Genomic DNA, 24,143 nt, shown 5'->3' on the forward strand with positions numbered 1-24,143 from the left:
CCCTTCCCACTCACCCTTGGAAAGATAACCTTTGTCTCCAGCAGTTGAGTGTTCTCTGCTGCCTTTGTATCTTTGCATACTTGGATTTATGCTCAAAACCCTCACTGGGATTATGAAGGTGAGAAAGCTAGCTCAAACCTCCATCTCCCTCATTGCCCGGGCTGGCCCCCCAGCTCTCTCAAGGAGAGCAGGGAATGGTTTTTCTACTTTGTCATGAGAGGTAAAACTGACTTTTACCAATAAATATACTGTGCAGGCCAATCAAGCACTGTAAATATATGTGCATATGTGCATGCATACTGTTCCCCATAATCAGTACACATTCATAAAAAGCCAAAACATGAAGTTTGTCTTCTGTAAATTCTAATAAATACTATCTAACTGTATAAATTGCTCTGTATAGTTGTCCCTTGATATTTATGAGTGATTCAGGTCTTCCCATAGGTACCAAAACATGAGATGCTATAAAAACTGGCCCCGTGTTTGCATATGACCTGTGCACATTATCCCATATACTTTAGGCCTCTCTAGATTAATTATAATATCAAATGCAGTATAAGCACTATATAAGGAATTAAAAAAGGACAGGGAAAAAAGGGAAAAGTATCTGAATATTCAGTGTAAGCTCAGTTTTTTTTCTTGAATATGTTCTATCTATGGTTCATTCAGGAGCAGATATTGAACCATGGATATGTTGTGTCTACTATTTCCTTCTACTTAGTACTATATTTTTGTATATATCGTTCATGGGGGCAGAACTCTGGTGCTGTTCCCCAGCTCTTCAGCTCAAGGCTAGTGCCCTACTACTTGAGCACAGAGCCATTTACGGCTTTTTCTGCTTATGTGGTGCTGAGGAATCAAACCCAGAGCCTCATGCATGCAAGGCAAGCACTCTACCGCTGAGCCAACTTTCCAGTCCTTTAGTTATACATTTTAAAGGCCAATCCATTGTATCCTTTCATAGGAATGAAATACTTTATATTCTTTTAAAGCAGTTAGGCTCTGTACCCCATTTTCCTATATTAAAAATATTGTTGTACACCACTCCTATGCATGTTGACCTCTCTATATTAATGACTAAGATCCTATATAGTTTATCATATCCCAGTGTTACTTCTTTTAGTCATTCAGTATGTTTACTTGCAGATTTATAAACAGATTCTAGTTGTCACAAATGAGGGAAACCATCCAGTCCATATTTCTTTGGCTCTAGCATACTTCACTTAATTTTCCAAATCTTTCCATTTCCTTACAATATCATTCTTTCTGATGGATGATATAATTCCCATTTTACACACACACACACACACACACACACACACACACACACACACACACACACACACACGTTCTTAATCTATTCATCCACTGAGGGACAAAGGCTCCAAAGCTATGGACAGATGATCATATAAAATAATATTCTGAGAAATGAACTCCAAGAAAAGGAAACAAGAGGGCACATAAATACAAATACAACAGTGATATTCACTAGATATTATGTGAAAAATGAACTGGATATCTTATGGGTAGGGACAGGAAGAAAAGATTGGGAGAAGAGCAGACATGGTTCAAAAAGAATTATACTGATTGTACCTGATTCATGTAACTGTAATCCCTCTGTATATCAACTATTCAAATACTATTGTGTGGAACATATGTACCTGTGTGCCTCGGTGCCATGTGGAGAGTTTTGATGGGACACCCCCCGCCCCCCATACATACTTTTTCTTAGAAGCTAAGTTGCCAAATTGAGCAAGATACATTTTTTGTTTTACTAGAGGCTGCCAAATTGCTATGAAAAGTATCTGCAGCAGTATATTATTTTTACCAGTGGTGCATGAAAGTTTAAGTTCCCCTATATCTTTGCCCAAAATTGATAATGTCAGATCTAAAAGGATTTGGCTTGGTGAGCAATGGCAACCTGCCTTGTTTTTAGAATGCCTAGTTCTGGGTGACACTGGTGGGTTCATGAGTTTCACAGATCTTTGCTGATGGCCACTACTTAAAACTCTTCATGAGAGTATTTGGCATATAAACGTTTTCAGGAACCTCTCAGTGTTTTTTCTTTTTTTTTTGAATGGAGTGTATTTAAATAGATGATTACATCCAACTCTTGTAATTATGGAGAAGATGGATGTGATTCTTAACTGAGATAGTGTTCACATGCAGTTATCTAACTCCACCAAAGGGTTTTTGCTCTCTCTAATATCTTAGTTCAGCACTCTCAAATTTGCCAAGCATGCAGGTTAGTATACAGGAGTCATCTCATTCAATACTGAAGTTATTACTTTTGTCGACTGTCGTATTTGCCTTTTCTTCCATGTCAGAAGACTGGGGAATTTCAGAAGAATTTCTTCTCTCTTTTATATGCTGAAAAGGCAGGAAAATAAAACCAACAAGGCTGTACTTAATTGAAATGGCAGGGCAAATTTAGGAGTCAGAATATAATTACCTGAATTGGCACTTAGCCAAATCCTCAAAGTAATAGCCTCTGGCTTGGAAAAATGCCACAGGATCTAATATGCACAAGTGTTCATGGCCTCTGATTCAGTGCTTATGAGGAAATACAGAAGTGAGAGCCAGCAATACTGGACTGTTAACTAAGTGTTGAGCAATCTGGTGACATATGCCCCTTTGCCTCTCTGTTCCTTAGAGTAAACTTTCCAGATGTTGTTTGACTTGGTACAGTACATGGGCTGAAGCGAAGTCTTCACCGATCTGTGTCCTGAGTTCCTTTCTCCTATATCTGGCCCCTGGACAACACAGGAACTATGTAAAGGCCTTTTCATGCCACTGTATTCCAGGCATGGTGAGCAGCAAAGATATAAAGACTGAATACTTAGCCTTCTGTCCATAGGTTCTGGAAATATGGTAGCTGCAGCTGAGCATTCCTGAGGGCCCAGCTGCCCATGGCCACAGAGGTGGTATTTATGGGCCTCTATAGAAAATCCCATGCTAATACCTAAGTACTTTCATAAACTTATGACAGGAGGCATGGCACTGTAAAGCTGGCTCTGTACTGATGTGATGTATGTTGTAGCAGCATTTTGATCTGTAAACTTTTAAGTGATTTTGCTGAGAGCCCTTCTGCAGTTATATTTTTTCTTGAATCTCTTAAGTTTATGGGGAAAATATGCAAATAAATATTTTATGGATTATGACATTACTTTGATTTTAAAATTGGAATGTTTTATAGGCAATGACTTATGAGATTTCCTATCAGCCTTTCTAAATGATAATCAATTATTATGAAGTTTTGATGTTCATTAGTTTTAGATACCAAGGGAGCAATAAATAGTACATGTCCAGCACTATGATTTCCAAATGGCTGTAGAATTGTTGAATCCTGTTTAGTTCTGTGTAAAAATTCCTGTTTGGATTCATGTAGGTTTATGAGTAGGCCTTCCAACCATTCCTTTAATAGTAACCAGTATGCAGTTGCTCATAAAATACACTTTAATATAGTGACAATGCAGGGTCAGCTGGAAATGTGGAGATAGCTATACAAAATCAGCAGCTCTCTGGCTTAAGACCACATCTAAAAAAATGTAGGTGTCTTACATTTGGTATTCACACTAATCCGTGTGTGAACTTGGTCAGTAATCTTAGTAGGAGAAAGTGAAGAAGCACATTATCAGCTTCCTACAGTTGAGGTAATTTGTTATGAGATATGTATGCATCTATGGACATCTTTGTGTGTGTGTGTGTATTTGTGTATGTGTATCAGAGTGTCACTACATAGTATAAACTGGTCTTGTACTGATGAAATTATTTGCTTTCCAAGTGTTGTGATTAAAGGTATTTGCTGATAACTTTTTGAGCATCTATAGACATTTCTATTATTAACTTGTAGTACCAACAGATAATTTTACATCCTATAAATCACACAGGCTTCACAAGTTTAGTTTTATATGCATCATATACATAGATCATTTAATGTGTACAATTCAGAACTGTTTATATGTTCACGGAGTTATGTAATACTGCTGTACAGTATTTCATTTTCTCTCCCTAAAACAATGTTCCTCATTTCCTCTGGCCCCTACCTTCAGCCTTCAGCAGTCATTGATCTACTTACTTTATCTTAATGCAACCACACAATTTGTGTTTGTATCTGGTTTCTTTCACTGAGTATAATTTTTTAGGATCAGTCCTATGAATTGTTTTGATTTGTATAGGACATTAGAAAGTAATGCAACATCATTCTTTTTGCATGTGTATATCATGTTTTCTTAGCACTGTTGGTGGTTACAATTATTTTTAATAGCATATATTAGTTGTACCAAAGGTTTTCAAATATATTTCCAAACATGCATAAAGTATATCATGTATATCATGGAAATTTCCCCCCTCTATTATAGTTTATTTTCATTATTTGTACTTTTTTATTGTAAAAATGCTGTACAGAGGGGTTACAGTTACATGAGCAAGGTAATGAGTACACTTCCTATTGAGCATTGTTGCTTCCTCCTTTGTTTTCCCCCTATCATCCCTTCCCTCCCACCTCCACAACTACACCCCCCCCAATGTTGTTTTTCAACATAGTGTCTTGTACATCTCATTGTTACAATTGGTCAACCTGTATTCCTATTTTTTTTTTTTTTTGGTCGGCCGTAGGGCTTGAACTCTGGGCCTGGGCGCTGTCCCTTAGCTCTTCAGCTCAAGGCGAGTGCTCTACCACTTGAGCTACAGTGCCATTTCCGGTTTTCTGGTGGTTTATTGGAGATAGGAGTCTCACGGTCTCTCCTGCCTGGGCTGGCTTTGAACCGCGATCCTCAGATCTCAGCCTCCTGAGTAGCTAGGATTACAGGCGTGAGCCACCAGCGCCCGGCCTGTATTCCTATTTAAGCATTTTGCTTTTTCACTTTCCCTTCCCAAGCTAGAGAAGTGTATATACAAGATGCAAGGCATTGACATCAAATACAGTGAAAACAGGGGTTATATTGTGGGGGAAAAACATACAAAGAAACAAAAAAATCACATGGTACATTGCAAATACGTTAGGAACAATAGCAAGAAAAAAAAACGCTTGTGTCCCTATCTTGAGGTTCATTTTGCTTCACATCATCTTATCTGGTCATATGTACATAGCTTATCTCAATAGAGACCCAGAAACACAACAAATCAAAGAAAGGTTGGACAAATTGGATTGCATGAAGCTGCAGCGCATCTGCATGGCAAAAGACATAGCTAGCAAGATCAATAGAAAGCCCACAGATTGGGAGAAGATCTTCACTATCCATACTACTGATAAGGGTCTCATATCTAAAATATACTTGGAATGCATTTCTTGTATGACTAGAGAGGTTGATCATTCCTTCATGTGTCTATTGGCCATTCTTATTTCCTCTTCAGAGAAGTTTCTCTTTAAGTCTTTACCCCACTTATTTATCGGGCAGTTGTTTCTTTGAGGATTTGTTGTTGGGGGATTTAATTTTTTGAGTTCCAAGTATATTTTAGACATGAGACCCTTGTCTGGTGTATGGCTAGTATAGATCTTCTCCCAATCTGTGGGCTTTATGTTGATCTTGCTAACTATATCCTTTGCCATGCAGAAGCTGTGCAGCTTCATGTAATCACATTTGTCTAACCTTTCTGTGATTTGTTGTGTTTCTGGGTCTCTATTAAGAAAATTTCAGCCTGTGCCAAGGAGACTTAGAGTTTCTTCTATTCCATCCTGTAATGTTTTCAGGGTGTCTGCTTTGACTCCAAGATCTTTGATCTATTTGGAGTTGGTTCTGGTGCAGGGTGATATATAAAAATCTAGCTTAGTTTCAATTTTGCCAGCACCATTTATGGAAGAGGTTGTCTTTCTTCCATTCTATTTTTTTAGCTCCCTTATCAAAGATTAGGTGGCTGTAAGTCTGTGGGTTCACTTCTGGGTTTTCAGTTCTATTCCATTGGTCCTCAGGTCTGTTTTTGTGCCAGTACCAAGCTGTTTTGATTACTATAGCTTTGTAGTAGAGTTTGAAGTTTGGTATTGATATTCTTCCCGCACTGTTCTTTCTGTTAATGATTGTTTTTGCTATTTGGGGTCTTTGCTCCTCCACCCTTTTTAATACAATTACTAGTTACCTTGTTCTGTTTTCATATTTGTATATAATATACTCAGCGATAGTCAGTCTCATTCATTCTCTGTTCATACTCCTATTCACAATATTACCTATCCTTCATCAGAACTGGTTTTACATTTCTAAATGACTATTCTAACCCATTGAAGTTCTTGAACACTATTATTGAGGATCTGCTAACCAAAAATATAAAGGTTAATTTCTGAACTCCAAATTCCATTCAAATTGATCTATAAATTTATTCTTATGTTATTACCATACTGCTTTGATTACTGTTATTTTAAAGTAAATTTGTCTGTGTGTGTGTGTGTGTGTGTTATTTATTTATTTATTTATTGCTCACAAGGCTTGAACTCAGGGCCAGATACTGTCCCTGAGCTTTTTTGCTCACAAAAGCTATGACTTTGAGCCACAGCTTCACTTCTGATTTTCTGGTGGTTAATTGGAGATAAGAGTCTCATGGACTTTCCTGCCTGGGTTGACTCCAAACTGCAATCCTCATCTTCCTAAGTAGCTAGGATTATAGGTATGAGCCACCAGTACCTGCCCTTTATAGTAAGTTCTGAAATTAGGATCTGTGAGTCCTCCAAATTTTCTCTCTTTAATAAAACAATATTGTGTTGGTAGAGCACCAGCTGTGGGAAAGCAGTCTGAGTAAAAGTTTAAGGCCCTGAGTTCAAGTGCCAATAACAGCACCAAAATATATAAAAGCTATTCCTATATTCCTGTATTTTTATATGAATTTAATGATAAGATCTGTCAATTCTAATTAAAAGTCATTAGGTAGTATAATTGTTGGAATTGCACTGAATCTGTAGGTTGTTTCAAGTGAATTATTATAGCCATCTTAATTACATCAGGTTACTGATCCAAAACAAGGGATCTCTTAGCAATCCTAAGATTAATCCATTTTGTCATGATGCATAATCTTTCCTTATGTTACCATACAGATCATTGAATATAAAGTTATTTTCATATATGGTATCTGGAATGCTGCAATCTAAATATTTTTGGAATCATTTACTGTATTTTCTGAACAGTTCATAAAATAATAACATAATGAAAATGATACAGAGCTCCTATAAATTATTTTATAAACAATTTTTCATTAATTTATTTTTATTGCTAGATATTGCCTACTTATTTTTAAATTTAGATTTTATGAAGACTTATGCAATGCAAATGAAATGACCTTGAAAAAGCACCAATTAGTTTTTTTGTAATTATCTCCTTCTAAAAAGCTTTTAAAATTGGAAGTATCCAGGACTCACAATAGACATTTTAAATATTTGAAAACAACTTAGGGAGGGAGGTTTGGAGAGGTGAGGAGGGAAGTGATTGTAAGGGAAAAACAAAGAAGGAGGTAACAATGCTCGATAGGAAATGAACTCATTACCTTATTCATGTAACTATAACCCCTCTGTACACTACTTTTACAATAAAAAATATAAAAAAGAATGTCAAATTTTCACCTGCAGTTATTTCATTAGATACTATTTTTAAATTCCAAGCATAACAAAAATTTGATCCTGAAATATGTTAACATCAAGATTTTCTGGTTTGCAAAAGTGGCCTGGCTCTTTTTGGATCTGTTGTCTCACTTATGTGGCATGGAGAAAAGTAATAACATTTTTTTTCCATAGGGTAAGCACACAGCTTAGTTTTCTTTTAAGGTGCATAAGGAATTTGAATCATACTCAGTACGTTGTAAGAATTTAGTCAATGCTTGCTATTACTATTTGTTAATACTATTTTTTTTCAGCTTGAGCATCCTTAATGTGAAAACCCCAAACTTGAAATGCTCCCAAGCTTGAAAATTTTAGAGCCCAGACACAGTGTAATATTTCATAACTGACCTCATGTGACAAGTCACAGTCAAAACACAGGTCCATTAAAATTATTGTATAACATTACCTTCAGTCAGTGTCTGTGAAGTAATACAAAGTATAAGTCCATTTCTAAGTTATACTTGGATCCCTAAGGTATCTCGGAATGTGTATACAAATACTCCAAAAACTGAAAAGATCTAAGATTTGTAACACTCTTGGAGTACTGGAGAAGGGACTTTCAACCCTCTTTATAAACCCACTGGAATTAGTTAGTTGCAAATACTAAAACCTCAGTAGATAAAAGGACTGAGGTTTTAGGTGGGATAATTTAATTATATCCAATTAAAAACACTTGCAAAATATATTGTTTTTCAAACAGTGGACAGTATTGGCTCTTTCTGTCACTTAAACACGCTTCAAGTTCATTCCAACCTATGCTACAGGTAGAGATTAGGAAAATAGAAGGGATTAGGACCTACTCCTCTGTGGTATCCTTTAAGATCACACTTTAATATTAAAGATTACTATTCTGTGATCTTGTTGCTAATACTTGGATGCAGGCTTTGAAGAATCAATAATATTGACACCTACCTTAGTATTGTATATACGTTTTTCTGAATTAGGGAAAGGAAGAGGAACAATAGAATAGTGAAACAAAGGACAAGGGGTAACCAGTGCAACAGTGATATTCACAAGACAATCTATTGGAAATGATCTGTACAACTTGGTGGGGGGGTTAGAAGGGAAAGTGGGAGAAGAATGAGGGAAGGGATAACAAGTTTGACAAGAAATGTACTTACCACCTTACTTAGGTAACTCTAACCCCTCTGTATATTACCTTACCAATAAAAAATGAAAAAAAGAGAAAAAAGATTTCTTAGTGTTAATTCCTTATTTGAGGATGAAGGTTAATATCAAATAAATTAATACCTAGAAATTTATATCTTTGTGCAAAGCAACAGAAGGTGTCAGGAGAGGGAGAATAAAAAGCTATACCAAAGCCTGTTTTGTTATTCATGGAAGATATTTAGTTTGCAGAACTCCTGCAGAGTTTAGAAGAAAGCTGGCAGAGCATTTTGAAAGGGTATCCAGGAGACAAATGGGCCTATAAATTTGGAGAGAGAAAGAATGTTTCTTTTTGAATATGAGATAGATTGAAAATTTCCATTCTAAAGGTGCTATACCTGGAGTTGCAATTAAAGTAGATTGGCAAGATTCAGAGTTTATAGCTCAGCATGAGATCTAAACTTTCCTGGCTGTAGAGCCCTTTTTCTTGGGCTCTTTTCCAGTTTCCAGTGATAGGTCAATTACTTTAAATAGTGTAGAGCATTTTGGAGGGCAAAGTATCAGGCACCCAGGCTACCTCACCTGCATCATCTTGTTTACTCTTTATGCCACTCTTTGAAATAGGTACTTTATAAACATCCCTATTTGACAAATGAAATAAACTCCAGTAAGGCTTGGATTTAGGAGTGTTTGCATGTATTCTGAGGTTGTAAAGAGGGTGAAATATTGATTCTTGAAACTCAAGTCATGAAATTGTATCCACCTTAAAGTGCTTGCCAGCTGAAAATAGTTCCAGGATTTATAGTTCTAGACAAGGAGAATTCAGGCTTCTTAAAACTTTGGAAAATTATATAAGCCTTGATGGTTATTGAAAAACTTTCATACAACATTATAGTAGAATGTTTGATACCTGTGTTCTTGGAAGAAAGTAATTTTGGAAATGTAGTTTTACTGTCTCTTCCTCTTACTCATCCTGGTGGATGATTGATTGTCTGCCATTCAAGTCAACTGTCTTTGATTTGAAATAGATAATCATAAAAGTGTTTAAGTTGAATATGCTTGCAAGTCTTCATCTAGTTTCCATTGGAGGTCTGGCTCTGTTTTTCTATTTTTATTTTATTTCCTGGAAGTCTCTTTCTCAAGCAAGCAATGATACTTGCTAAACAGAAGGCAATGAAAGGGCCTCCAGGAGAGGGCCTTCCCAAATATAACTAAACAGAAGCACGGGTCTCTTGGGTCTTAAGCTCATGATAAAAGTAATATGCACTAACAGGCTTTCAGAAGGCCACTTGATGGTCAAAATAATCTTAAACTAGAAATAGTAACTTTTTTATTGCGAAAATACTGTACAGAGGGGTTACAATTACATGGGTAAGGTAATGAGTACATTTCTTATCAAGCATTGTTGCCTCCTCCTTTGTTTCCCCTTCCATCCCTTCCCATCCCCCCAAGTCAAAAATTTTCTTTTGTGCAGCATGTATTTATAGAGGCATAAATAGAAAGGTTCATATCATATAATTTTGTCCTGGTCCTCAAATGTGCAAAATGTAAAATGTAACAGCCCCTAGTAACAATGCTAGACAGCAGTGATGAATGAGCTCCTACCACATAAATTTCTTTGGTGTAGGTAGTGATTGCTCAAAATGTTTTCATTAAGAGAGGAGTCTCCTTAAATTTGTGGATGGGATTTTTCTTAAAAAAATACTCTTTTTTAAGCTTTTTTTATTGTGAAAATATTGTACAGAGGGTTTACAATTACATGGGCAAGATAATGAGTACGTTTCTTATTAAACATTGTAGCCTCCTCCTTTGTTTCCCCTTCACATCCCTTCCCAGCCTCCCCCCCAAACCTCCCCTTCCTCCCTCCCCTCCCACCAAAGTTGTAAAGTTCGTTTTCGACATAACGACTTGTACATCTCATTGTTGAAATGGGTCCACCTGTATCTCTATTTAAACGATTTGTTTTTTTCCTTCAACTCCCCAAATTATACCAACATCAAATACAGTGAATATAGAGGTTATATCGTGGGAGAGGGACATAAATAGCAACAAAGAAATAATCTTATAAATGTGTTAGAAACAATCGCATGAAAGAAAAAAAAACATTTGAATACATATCTTAGGGTTCATTTCCCTAACATCACCTTATCTGACCTTTTCTGCTTGACTCAGACATATACTAGATATTGCAAATAAGGGAAACCATGGGACCTATGTTTCTTTGAGCCTGGCTTTCCCACTTTTGGGGATTTACCCAAATGTTTACAAACAAGACCACACTAAAGCTACCAGCACTACTATGTTTATTGCAGCATTATTTACTATAGCTAAGATTTGGAACCAACCCAGATGCCTCTCAGTAGATGAATGGATCAAGAAAATATGGTATATATACATTGCCCCATTTGTTAGGAAATGGAAAGGCTTAAAAAATACTCTGTAAGTGACTTATGTAACATAACCCCTCTATACATCATTGTTATAATAACAATAAAGAAAGAATACAGAAATTAATAGTATTTTGGCAGGGGTTCTAAGACACTGCTGATAGAAATGTAAATTGTTACATGTGTTAGGGAACACATTTTGACAATTACATCAAAAGTCTTTGACAATGATAAAGTTTACTTTTTAGTACACTAATTTATAATAAAATTAACCCAGTGAAAATTAAACATTTATGTATTTAATTATAAATCTTGGTATTAGGTGGTATGCAGTGGTAAAGATGTGTTTCATACTTTGACAGTTATGCCAAAAGTCTATGAAAATGTGTAACTTTATTTTTTACCAAACTAATTCCTAAAAATTTAAATCAAAGGAAAAAAATTAAACATTTAGGTAAGTATCTAATTATGAATCTTGGCATTATGTAGGTATTAATTAGGTGAATGTCTCCTTAATGTTGTGCAACCCTTTCATATGTGTGTATCAATTTTTCACCTGAGGCTCTATTGACATTTGCACGTACACAATTCTTTGTCGGGAATAGTGTCCTGCATCTCAACACATCCTTGTCTTCTGCTCACTAGATGCCAGCACCACCACCGCACCAGCTGTGACAGCTGTCCTCTTAGGGACAGCAATATGGAATGGAATATGATAATCTGTTTCAAATGATTTACATAGAAATTTAACTAGGAAAAATCTTGACAGTATTTTGTTAAATTGAAAACAAAGTGAATGACAGGCATGATAAGGGCAGAAAGATAATGATTGTCCTGAAGTTAGAGGATGTGAGGTTCCTATAATAGCAAAGGATTGTTCTGAGAGTTACATACAATACCAAAACTTTCCCTACATCTTCTGAAACAGTCCCTGTAAAAGCACAGCCACCATAGCCAAGCGTGCAGGATGGGGATTGTACCATGTACTGAGAGCTTTCTCTTTTTGTTTAGTAAAAATTTACCGTTATTTTGTATATTGAAGTAGTTTTGAGTTATACATAAGTATCAGTACTTGAACTCAGGGCCTTCCAATCTTGCTTGACTTTTTTTTCTAATAAGGTTTTTCTTGTGAAAATACTGTACAGAGGGGTTACAGTTATATGAGCAAAGTAATGAGTACATTTCTTATCAAGCATTGTTACCTCTTCCTTTGTTTTGACCCTACCATCCCTTCCCTCCCACTTCCACAACTACACTCCCCCCCACCCTGGCCTAAATTGTAAAGTTGGTTTTTCAACATAGTGTCTTGTACATCTCATTGTTTCAATGGATCCACCTGTATCCCTATTTAAACATTTTGTTTTTTCCTTTCCCCTCCCCAAATTATACCAACATCAAATACAGTGAAAACAGGGGTTATACCTTGGGGGAGGAACATACAAAGCAACAAAAAAATTCACATGGTACCTTATAAATACATTAGAAACAACAGCAAGAAAGAAAAAATCCACTTGTGTCCCTATCTTGGGGTTCATTTTGCTTAACTTCATCTTAACTGGTCATATGTACATAGTTTTTTTTTTTTTTTTTACCTTTTCTACTTGTTCCAGACAATTTGACTTTTTTGTACATGGCTGTTACTACTTGAGCCAAGACTTTACTTCTGGCTTATCACTATTTGGAGATAAGAGTTATGCTGATTTGTCTGTCTGAATTGACTCTGAATTGATCCCTGTTGACTTAGATCCAAGCCTCCTGAGTAGTTTGGATTATAGGCATGAGGCACTGGGGACACTTGTCTTATTTTGGTTGTTTTGAGTCTTGTAATGTAGGCCAAGGCAGGCTCAAACTCGCCATCCTCTATCTCTCTCCTCCCAAGTGTTGGGATTACCAGCAAGCATCACCTTACCCAGTCTACTATAGCTTTTTCTGTGTCTACCCTATTTCTACCATGTTTTCACTTATATGGATTTGGTTTTCCATCTCCTTCTTCAGTTCCTACAGGTATAGTTGATAATATCTGTGGTCATTCCTGAATTCACTGTTAGTGTCTTTATGCTACAGATTAATTTCCAAGCCAAGTTTTAGATTATTCTATATGTTTTCTCTATAGGTTTCAAGTTTTTTGGAGGGTTTTTTCTGTTGATGACCTAAAAACTTCCCTTTAAAAAGGGAAGGGGAACAACAGAATGGTGAGATAAAGAACCATGCACCATTGATATACACAAGACAATATGCTGGAAATGATCTGTACAACTTAGAGTTGGGTAAAGTAGGAGGGGTGAGGGAAAGTAGGAGAAAAATGAGGGAAGGGGTAACAAGTTTAACAAGAAATGTACTTATTACTTTATGTGTGTAACTGTAACCCCTCTGGACATCACTTTGACAATAAAATAATTTAAAAAAATTTAATGTCCCTTTAGGTCTCCTCCCTTCCTCCCTCTCCCCCCTTCCTCTCCCCCCTCCCTGCATATGTTGATATTGGGGCTTAAACTCAGGACCTCACATTCTTCCTTGGTTGTTTTAGCCCATGGCTCTCTGCCTCTAATTCAGGCTTTTTACTTGGACACAAGAGTCTCAAAATTTTGTCTGCCTGGAATGGCTTCAAAATGGGATCTCAGTTCTCAGCATTCTATTTAGCTAGGATTGTAAACATGAACCATTGGTTCCCAGCTAGGCACCAACTCTTAAATGTTCTACACCACCTCCCATCACAGTTGTCCAGAAGAAAATGTTCCATAACCTGAATGCACTTGAACCATATCTAAACCCTAGCAGTAAATTATGTTGAACAGTGGGTGGATGTGTAAAGCATCTTGCTTTGGAGATTCAATTTTAGTGACCTGTAATGAGAGAGATGAACAAAATTAGGATTTGGGGAGATTGGAAAAGACAGCATTAATTGAGGCAACTTACAATATTGAGTGTAAACCATAGTCTAAGCTTTTAACGCACAGAAACACAATAAGGGGATCCAGGATCTGCCTTGATATTGTATTCAGTCTTAGAGTCTGAATTTGGGGGCTGCAAATCAGCTGGCAGCCTAATGGGAAAAAAGACAAAGTTGCTTTTTCCCACCACATGTATTGTGGTGTGTTCAGTAATGGCAACCTTTCTTTGTAACTAGAGAAAAATATTTACCCACCAAAGGTAACAGAAATAAGGGGGTGGAATTGACTTTAGGGCATATAGAGCTCTATTGGGCTATTGTTACAGGAATAGGCTGAATTGGCAGAAAGCTCCTTAAGAGGATTGAATGGAAACTATATTTTGCAGAGGCCCTGTTCAATAAAGGAAGTTTATCTAAGATTTAATTTGCATATTATTTAGATAAAATATTTTTGCTTGAAAATACTCAATGCCACCTCTGTGTGTCTAAGTGCATTCCCACATTTTCCCTGACAGTTGTGTTTTATGCACTAACAATAATCCTGAAAGAAAATTAAGAAAACAACTCTAGTTATAATAGCCTCAAAGTATAATGAGGAAATTTTTATTGCATTAAAATACAACATTTTAAATAATAACTGGAATTATGACTAACAGCATGCCATTTTTCTTTATTAACAGCTAGAGAATTATCATTTTATGACTCTTGAAATATTTATGTTAATACTATTAAATCATGCAAATATAACCTAAGAGAGGTTAAACTACTCTTCTTAATAGATGATGCTTTTTATGTCAGTCAACACATCAAATATAGTGAATTATTACTATTTTCTTTGATGTCTATCTTTCTACAAAGATAAATAACAAACCTTTAAGATTTTTTTCAGTGCCCTATGAGAAATATCCAAATCAGTTCAAGATTGATATTTTATCATTTTTGAAAGAAGAGAAAATGTCATCTTTCAGTTATACTTTTAAATCATTAGCAACTCTTATTTTACTGAGAAAACTAATGTATAAACAATTGTGAACTGTTTTCATATTCCAGCATTCTGTAGAGGATTAGCAAGTTTTGTGAATGTATCATCTTCAAATCTTGTAAATATATATGCTTCTTTATAGCAAAAGAAAAATTAATATGGCAAAATAACATACTTCTTTTCAACAGATCCATATATTCTTAGTTTCTTTGTAAGAAGAAGAAACCAACAATATATAAGCTTAAATCAGATTTTATTTGACTTAGACAGTATCTAGAAATTTTAGGAATATCTGAGGCTTAACATTGTATTAGCTGCAAGTTATCATAAAATATTTGGAAGCTATTTTTTAGATAAATTTATTTTAAAACAATTATTATTTAAATAACTTGTCAAAATGTCTGAATTTTATTAAAGTCATTAACTTAAACATCAAGCAAATAAAACATTAGTATATTTGACTAGTAAACTCAAGTAGAATACAAACATATGCTACATCATACTCAATGCTAAGAACTCATAAGACAGCTCTTGCTCTCTCTCTCTCTCTCCTTCTGTCTGTTCATCCATTTGTCCACCCATCCATCTCTAAGTTATCCAGTCTTATTTACCAACTCTTTTATTTATTAAAGATTTATTTAACATTTGGGTTCTTCTTTTAAAAAAACTGGTGTAGTTTAATTTTTTTTTTGCTTATAGCAAAGCATTTTGTGAATACAATGCCATCTTGATCAGTGTATTTTGAGAATATTAGGGATATTCAATTTGCATAAGCACAGATTTTGCTCTAATTAATTGAAACAGAATTTATTCCTTTATTAATTTAATAATACCCCATGTAGTGATAAAGAAGTAGGGAAATATCATATATAAATAATATCTATGGTACATGTCTGCTTAAAATACAAAGTCAGATACACATGGGAATCTTACAGCTTTTATTCTGAAAGTTTTAGCTGTGATCCAGGTATAAAAATACATATTCTCTCTCTCTCTCTCTCTCCCCCATAGTAAAGACAAGGTGAGAGAATATGTAGAAACTTCATGGAAGGAGTAGTCTTGAAGTAGGGTCTTGAAAAAAGTCATAATTCCAACAGGCAGACAGATAGTCATCTAAGCTGGATTAGGATCATTAGAAATGACAGAAGTGAAGGGAAAGCAAGAGAGGCAATGTGATACAGTGGCTTTTACCTGGACTTTGGAACCCAAGAGTCCATTCTCCTTCTAACACTTAACTAGCCTAGAAACCACAAGTTCTCCATCGAAAAAATGGGAAAAATACTTACCTCATAGCTGTGACCATTGGGTTTGTAGGGAGAGTCTGGGGCACATACGTATTCCATAAATGCTATTTTTTTCTATTTTCTAGGAAATAATAGGCTTCTAGTTTCTCAGGAATGAAAGGTAGAAAAGAAATTTGACCTAGGGGTTTTTATAGAGAGAGTTTTTTGTTTTGTTTTGTTTTGGCCAGTCATGGGCCTTAAACTTGGGTCTTTACAGAGATTTTTAAAGAAACACATAATTGGGGCTGGGAAGGTGGCTCAGTGTTAGAGTGGTTGCCTTGCATGCATGAGGCCCTGGGTTTGATTCCTCAGCATCACAGAAGCAGAAAAAGCTGGAAGTAGTGCTGTGGCTCAAGTGGTAGAGTGCTATCCTTGAGCTGAAGAGCGCCCAGGCCCAGAGTTCAGGTCCCACTACCAGCAAAAAAAAAAAAAAAGAAAGAAACACATAATTATTGTTATGTTTGAGCAAAGAGTAACTTATTTAAATCAGTGAAATAGAGCCCACAGAATTGCATGTTAATAAATTAATATTAAGAATCAAAGGTCTGTATTACTCCTTTGTTAGAAGCCATTTAGAACATTTTACATGCTAAGTATCATGAATACATAAGAGTTATTTGTGGCCTCCAAACTAGAAATGGGGTTTTCCTACATTTTATTGATTTTTAGTGCATCTTTTCGTCCTGTGGCTGTAACCCACTTGCATTTCTAGTGAATTTCTACTCACATTCATATATATGCTAGTTTATAATCACTGATAGGGTGCTATTCTTTGAAAGTACCTATACATAGCCTGAATATCCATTGGCAATAAAAGAAAACTGCAAAGCATAACATCTATTCTCATTATTATCCTGCCTTATCTGTCCCTATCAGAAAAGGTTATTCTCTTCCTTTTTCTTTCTGACTTTCACTCTATCATTATGATGTCAGGAAGGTTTCCGAGAAGAAGTTGCACAGCATTTAAGTCCTGACTTGTCATTCTCGCTCCTGGATACCAGTTTTTCATGCATGGTAGAAATGGATATGTGCCTCTCACATCAAATAGAATTATCCTTTATTGAAACAGCTGTTTCTTATAGACAATGTACATTATGAGACAATGCTTCTTAGCATCTGGAATCATTCTTTCTTCTTGAATTAAAAATAAGATGCAGCATAAATTACTGGGCTAAGGCCGTCATGGTGTGTCTATAGGGATAGTATTTTTGGTAGCTGGGAAATATTACACATGTAATGTTGCATACCAATTAGTTGTATTAAAATATGTATTATGCACAGCTCTGTGTTTGGTTTTCAAAGTTTCCTTGACAACATCACTTAACTTCTTACTGTTCTTTTCATGTTGCTAGTATAAATATCTAATATGTTTTTGTTCAAAACATCAATTAGGCTTCAGTATAATCTTTATTAATACAGATGTGTTATTACAAGAAGACTGCTGAGCTATGATAATTTGCACAGCAGGAGCAATAAGATATCTTCTCTTTTAGTATATCTGAGACTGCTGTTTTCTTGTTTTTCAAAGCACATATCCCAAACCTTCCATGATATCTTGCACAATTTATAGTGAAATCATTAAAGCTTATATAAGCAAGAGCATTATTTTCTCCTATGATGAACACAAATTGGAAAGGTCCCAAATTGCAGGTAGATTGAAAAAGATACCTGTTAGTTCAGATCTCCACTTTTAATACCTTGATTTCTTTTCTTCATGTAGCCAGAACTCCCCATTTCCTGCGGATTCAGAATGTGGAGGTGAATGCTGGCCAGTTTGCCACCTTTCAGTGCAGTGCCATCGGCAGGACTGTGGCAAGCGACAGGCTTTGGCTACAGGTATAGTACACCACAACTCTAGCTTTAAGCTGAATCACCCTGGAGAGGGGATCCTGAGACATGTTGTAGGACTTGCCAGACTCCTAGGGGTTCTGCATAATAAGGGACTCATTTCCCTCCTCAAATATTTTCTGAACGCCTTTTATCCCTTTGTTTTCACTTAATTTCTTTTGGCAGATTTTGTGGAAAAATTACTTTTCACTATTAAATCCAAATATCCAAATTACAACACCTTTCCCCTTTTATCCTTAAAAAAATATCTAGAGCTTCTCACTTTATTCAGATACAAGAACATGCACACATATGCCTTTATTTATTTATTTATTTATTTATCGGTCATAGGGCTTGAACTCTGGGCCTGGGCGCTGTCCCTTAGCTCTTCATCTCAAGGCTAGCACTCTACCACATGAGCTACAGCACCACTTCTGTTTTTCTGGTTTATTGGAGATAAGAGTTTCAAGGACTTTCCTGCCTGGGCTGGCTTTGAACCGTGATCCTCAGATCTCAGCCTCCTGAGTAGCTAGGATTACAGGCATGAGACACCAGTGCCCGGCAATGTGCCTTTATATAACTTGGAGTTCCAAGCAATTCACTTTAATGTAAAAATGAGTAACACATCTTTCAATTTCAAATTTTAAAGTATACAGTAAATGTTTTTCATGCATTTTATTGTTATTATAAAGGTGACATACAAAGGGGTTACAGTTATGTAAGACAGATAAAGAGTACATTTCTTTTTGAAAAATATCACCCCTTCCCTCTCTCCTTGTCTTTCCCCTTTGTCCCCACCCACAAGCTGTATAGTTCATTTTTCAATGTAATGTCTAGTCAGTACTACTACTACATTTTTCACCTTTTGTTCTCTACTTCTGTGTCCCCCTTTGCCCTCCTAAAGACAGAGGGACAAAAGAAAAAGACATAAAGGAAAACAAAAGCAGCAACAAAGGAAAAAAACCTCTTATTTCCATTTCCTGGACATTTCAATAAATATTAATTTTTATGGTTAGATGCACATAAGGTTATTTTATTTATTTATTTATTTATTCATTTATTTATTTATTTATTTTTGGTCAGTCCTGGGGCCTGAACTCTGGGCCTGGGCGCTGTCCCTCAGCTCTTCAGCTCAAGACTAGCACTCTACCACTTGAGCCACAGTGCCACTTCTGGCTTTTTTCTTTTTGCTTATGTGGTGCTGAGGAATCGAACCCAGGCCCTCATGAATGCAAGGCAAGCGCTCTACCACTGAGCCACCTTCCTGCCCCTAACCCGTTTTTTAGTGCACGTAATTTTAATACAACTTGAGTGAATTGTTGTACAGTTTTTTCATCCTGTATACTTTACATGACAGTTACATGAACCTCTCCTCTCTTCTCCCATACCTTCTCTCTACCTCCTATCTCCTCCACTCCTGTTTCTTAGCCCTTATTCAAGTTTGGCCTGAGCTGTACTGCTGAACACAACCTAGGCTTTTAAACACAGTTATTTTATTACTTAAGAGATTGACTGTGGTACTGCACTGTATTCATCTTCATATTTCAGCCCTTCTGCACATACTATTCCACACCACCTCAGGATTCCCTGCCCCATGCTTTTTCTTGACATCTGTCACCTCTCTGTCTCATCACACTTTTATCTGGTGTGACATGATGATTGTGATATGTTACATTATAAGATACTAACTTTTAAATTCTTTGTTCTTTATAATTATTACTAAAAAAGTATTCTATTTATTGCTGTGTTTCTGAGGAAACGGGGGACAGCTAATTGTACTTAGTGGATTGTCAGCTAGGGCTCTGTTGTGGAGAGGAGTCCTCTTGAATATGGTTTGTCCTTCACACTGGGTGTCTCACGCTTTGCCTGATGTCACTCTAATATCCTAACCCTGTTTGAGATAGGAAAGAGGAGTTCATTTAAAAAACTGAAACTATATGTTTTAAGTCTAATTTTACTTTTCCTTCTTTTTTTCTAAAAGTTTTTAATCATTACTTTAAGACTTTTTTTGTCAGTACTGAACATTTTCCCCCATTTGATTCTACTTTTCAGTTATTTTAAATTCCTGATGTTAGGGATCAATTAATTATTTTTCAGATAGTGAATGTATAAGTGCTATTCAGATTGACCATCTGATGATGAAGGATAAAACAGAGTGTTTCTTTTTAATTACTTTCCCTATACAGAATTAACTACTTTTAAAAAGTGAAACTATTTATCTTTAGTGTTCTTTTTTAGAAAATTTAATTTTTTGGGGGGTCTGGTCGTGGGGCCTGAACTCTGGGCCTGGGCGCTGTCCCACAGCTCTTCAGCTCAAGGCTAGTGTTCTACCACTTGAGCCACAGTGCCACTTCCAGCTTTTTTCTTTTTGCTTATGTGGTGCTGAGGAATCGAACCCAGGGCCTCGAGCATGCAAGGAAAGCGCTCTACCACTGAGCCACCTTCCCAGTCCAGAAAATTTAATTTTTATGGAGAAATCTGTTTTTGTTTGTATGACTATTTGGCATTTAGGTAATGTAAACTCTCTATTCATATATTCATCTGAAATATACCTCAGAGTTTACTACATGTTGAGAAGATGTTTGTCCTTTTTTAAAAATTTGTTTTGGTAGATGTTCTGAATTTGAAATAATATTGCTTAAAGTTGAACATTTATTTAGGGTTGGTAATCTTCAATTGTTTCTTATTACAGTTGGATATTTTGTTTTATTTGGATATAGAATTTTCAACCCTGCCTCCACGGAAGTTTTTAAAGAATGTTTTGCCTATTTATAAGTTCTCATTTAACTGATCTTGGCATCAAGTAAATCAAATGCCTGAAGTGAAATACAACATATATTATAAATTGGGAGAGAAAAAGCCAAGCATAATATCCTTGGGTGACTGGTCCAGTAACCCTGTGGATGCTACAAATTCTTAGGTACTCAGGTGGCTTTTGTAAAATTGTATAGCACTTGTATATATTATACTATGCACATCCTCTTATTCACTTAGGTAATTTTTAAATGACATATAATGCTTAATAAAATGTAACAGAAGTATTTGTTATTCTATATTATTTAGGAAATTATGACAAGAAAAATATTCTATACCTTTAAATGAGTAGGCTTACTTTTTCCCAAATATTTTGATCTGTGTTTGTTGAATCATTGGGGACAGAACCAGTATTTGTGAGCATAGATGTTGGTAATTCATTTCCACTAGATCTATTGACTCTTTACCTTCCCCACTTTCCAGGCTTTTTGGCCCTCTGTGTGTTGTCCTGCAGTTTACCTCAAATCTAGGTTAAGAGGAGGATACTATAGATGCATTTGGATTTTAAGAGAATCTTAGCTTATCCTGCACTGAGTATGCTGTTTGGTTAGTGAACCATTGTGATGTTGGAAAACCTTCTAATTTATTTGCCCTGGATGAGTAGTCACTTTGTGAAAGGGCGCTTATTTTATTAATAGCTCCTAATAGAAGACCAAAGACCTTTACTTACAAGGAGCGTTTTATTGATCTTCATTATCTAAGTGGTTTCCAGCAAGGGTAAAGATGTCCTGCTCTCTTGTCCACCACTCCCAGCCCTTGGTCTCAGGCCAGTCCTTAAGAATTAGAGACAGATGTAAAACTCTAATCATAGATTACTCTAAAGAAAGGAAGGCTAGGCCTCCTCAGCCCCAAACCCCAAATGTTCCCAAATCTTGAGCTTCTGATATGTTAATATCAGAATATAATATAATACCATAAATAGAAAATTCCACACCATTAAACTATTTAAACATTCACAAAATTATTTATAGTGCTGAGGCTTCAAGGGCTTTATCACTGATTTGTATTCTCCATACACAGAATTATTAAAAGTGTTTTATAAAATTACCTTCAAGTCATATGTATCAAGTATGTCTGAAATGTAAATGAACTTTGTGTTTAATAAATTATATATATGTATATATTCAAAATCAGAAGGACTCTTCAATCTGAAATACTTTTCCTAAGTATTTCTGATAAAGAATACTTAACCTGCAACATGGTAATGCTTTTACAGTAGCAAAATGCATTTTTGCACATAAACCCACTTGGGTCCTTAACATAATTCTGAGTTGCTGGAAGACAGCTTAATGAGAAGAAATATATTTCATTTTTCTTTCTGTGATGTGAATCTCCCTTTGATTTCAAAATTCGTAATGCATCCTTAATCTTGGAGGCTTCAGTGCTTTTATTATAGTCACCTGTAAATGTGTCATTACATGTTTTATACTACATGAGCCCAGTCATAGGCATTTGTCAAGGAGTTTTGCAGGTTGCTTGTTGTGTCTGTTTTATAGATGAAGAGCTTGAGGGTCAGGATTGACCTGGGTCACAGAGGGAACTGGCATGGTTAGGAATAGTCTAACCCTCTGTCTCTACCGGTGCTTCACACTCATTAATTTCACCATGGTGTCTGGAAGGAAGGTGAGGTGACGATGTGTACTGAACACTTTGTGAGAGGAATCAGGTTCTGACCAACTGACATAATTAACATCTGCATATAGGAGAAGTTTCCATGTTTATATCATGAATATATTGATCCCTACCTGAACATAGGAGAATTTCCCATTTATATCACGAATATTTTGATCCCTATCTATAAGAAATGGTTAGGAATTTGAGTGTTTGAAATGTAGTTTAAATAAATTCTTGTAGTCTTCATAAAATCATATTATGAATAAATCTGATAATGACACCAATGGAGAAATGTTTATACCTAGCAGATGTGTCCCATCTGCTTCTGTTTTTCCATCGCATCTGTGGGCTGCACAGGTTAGTGCCAAGGTGGGAGTTTTTTTTTTTCTTTAAACCATGCACAACAAAATTAAACTCAGTGCATGAAGATCCATTGTTACACTGAAATGTGCTTAGAACACATTGCAGACAGTCTACTGTGGGAAGACATAATTTATAGGACTACTTTCTGGCAGCGCAAAACTGATAGGCAATGAAGTTCTAATATTATCAGACATGGTAATCTGTATGAGATACTAAAACAAATGTTTTAAAAAATATTTCAGAAGATGTACCTGTGTGTGTATGTGTGTGTGTGTGTGTGTGTGTGTGTGTGTGTGTGTATTCTCTCTTTCTCCCTCTCCTCTCCCTTTTTTTCCCTTACTTCTTTCCTTCCTTCCCCTCCCTATGTACACACCGAAAAGAGGAAATAAAATTTTAACTTTCTTTTCATATATGTTTAGTATCCTTTAATACTTCTTGTTTGCTCCATAGGAATTTTTAAGTTGCTTATCTTTTATGCAGTCATTGATCCTCTATACCTGGTGAAGTTCTACTTGACTCATTATTGTTCTTTCTTAAGTGTGTCAAATTTTATCTTCAATATTTTATTTCTCTTGGGCATTCATATTTATAACACCAATTTCAGTTTTTCAGTAACATAATGTAGTAGCCAAAGCATGCTAATGTTGGCCTTTGTGTGTCTGTTCAAGGGCACATGGCTCTGGAACTATCCTGCCCTCTTCTTGACCAGCATCTGGTCCTGTTTGGGTGTTTTCCTAAGTTATGACCTTTAATTCATTTCCCTTCTGTTCTCACTTAGATACTATGTGATTCTCAGATTAGGTCCAGGCAAATGGCAGAAGGCCTAGAGGCTGTATTTTCTTGACAGTGAGGAAACATTTATTTATGGAGTAAATAGCAGTTGTCAAAGGAAACCTGGAAGAAAACCATTTTCTGTGACATAGGCACCTACTATGTTTAAATGGCTTACTTTATAGAATTACACAATTGTGTACCTTCCAAATTTGGAACAGTCTTCAAATTAAATTCCTAATTTAATTATTATGAAAATATGAGTCTAGAAAATATAGAAAACTTTAGCATAGACACATACAGTATTGAGGACATTATTGTGGATAAATCTATTCATAAAAAAGTTCCACATGTAAATTTATATGCATGCATTTATGCTTATAATGTATTCTTACTGCAAATTAGTACTTTTAGCCACTTGGACTTTAAAAAATAAGTGATGCTGTGTTACAACTAATTTCAACTGGATATTCTCAGATTTATTTTGAAAAAATCTGGGTTGACCTCGGAAATGTATAAATCATCA

The 24,143-nt window shown here is 35.8% G+C and overlaps 1 protein-coding gene across 1 annotated transcript in view; it reads left to right on the forward strand.

The window, feature by feature from the left end:
• The window catches only part of Ptprm (protein tyrosine phosphatase, receptor type, M), an 819,406-nt gene that overhangs the window by 337,942 nt on the left and 457,321 nt on the right, over window positions 1-24,143 (forward strand). Inside the window, exon 5 of the mRNA XM_013027176.1 lies at window positions 17,949-18,064. Coding sequence (XP_012882630.1) covers window positions 17,949-18,064 — 116 coding nt within the window. The remainder of the gene's footprint in view (window positions 1-17,948; window positions 18,065-24,143) is intronic.

This window comes from Dipodomys ordii, unplaced genomic scaffold (assembly GCF_000151885.1).
Source record: "Dipodomys ordii isolate 6190 unplaced genomic scaffold, Dord_2.0 Scaffold100, whole genome shotgun sequence".
NCBI classification, from domain to species: domain Eukaryota; kingdom Metazoa; phylum Chordata; class Mammalia; order Rodentia; family Heteromyidae; genus Dipodomys; species Dipodomys ordii.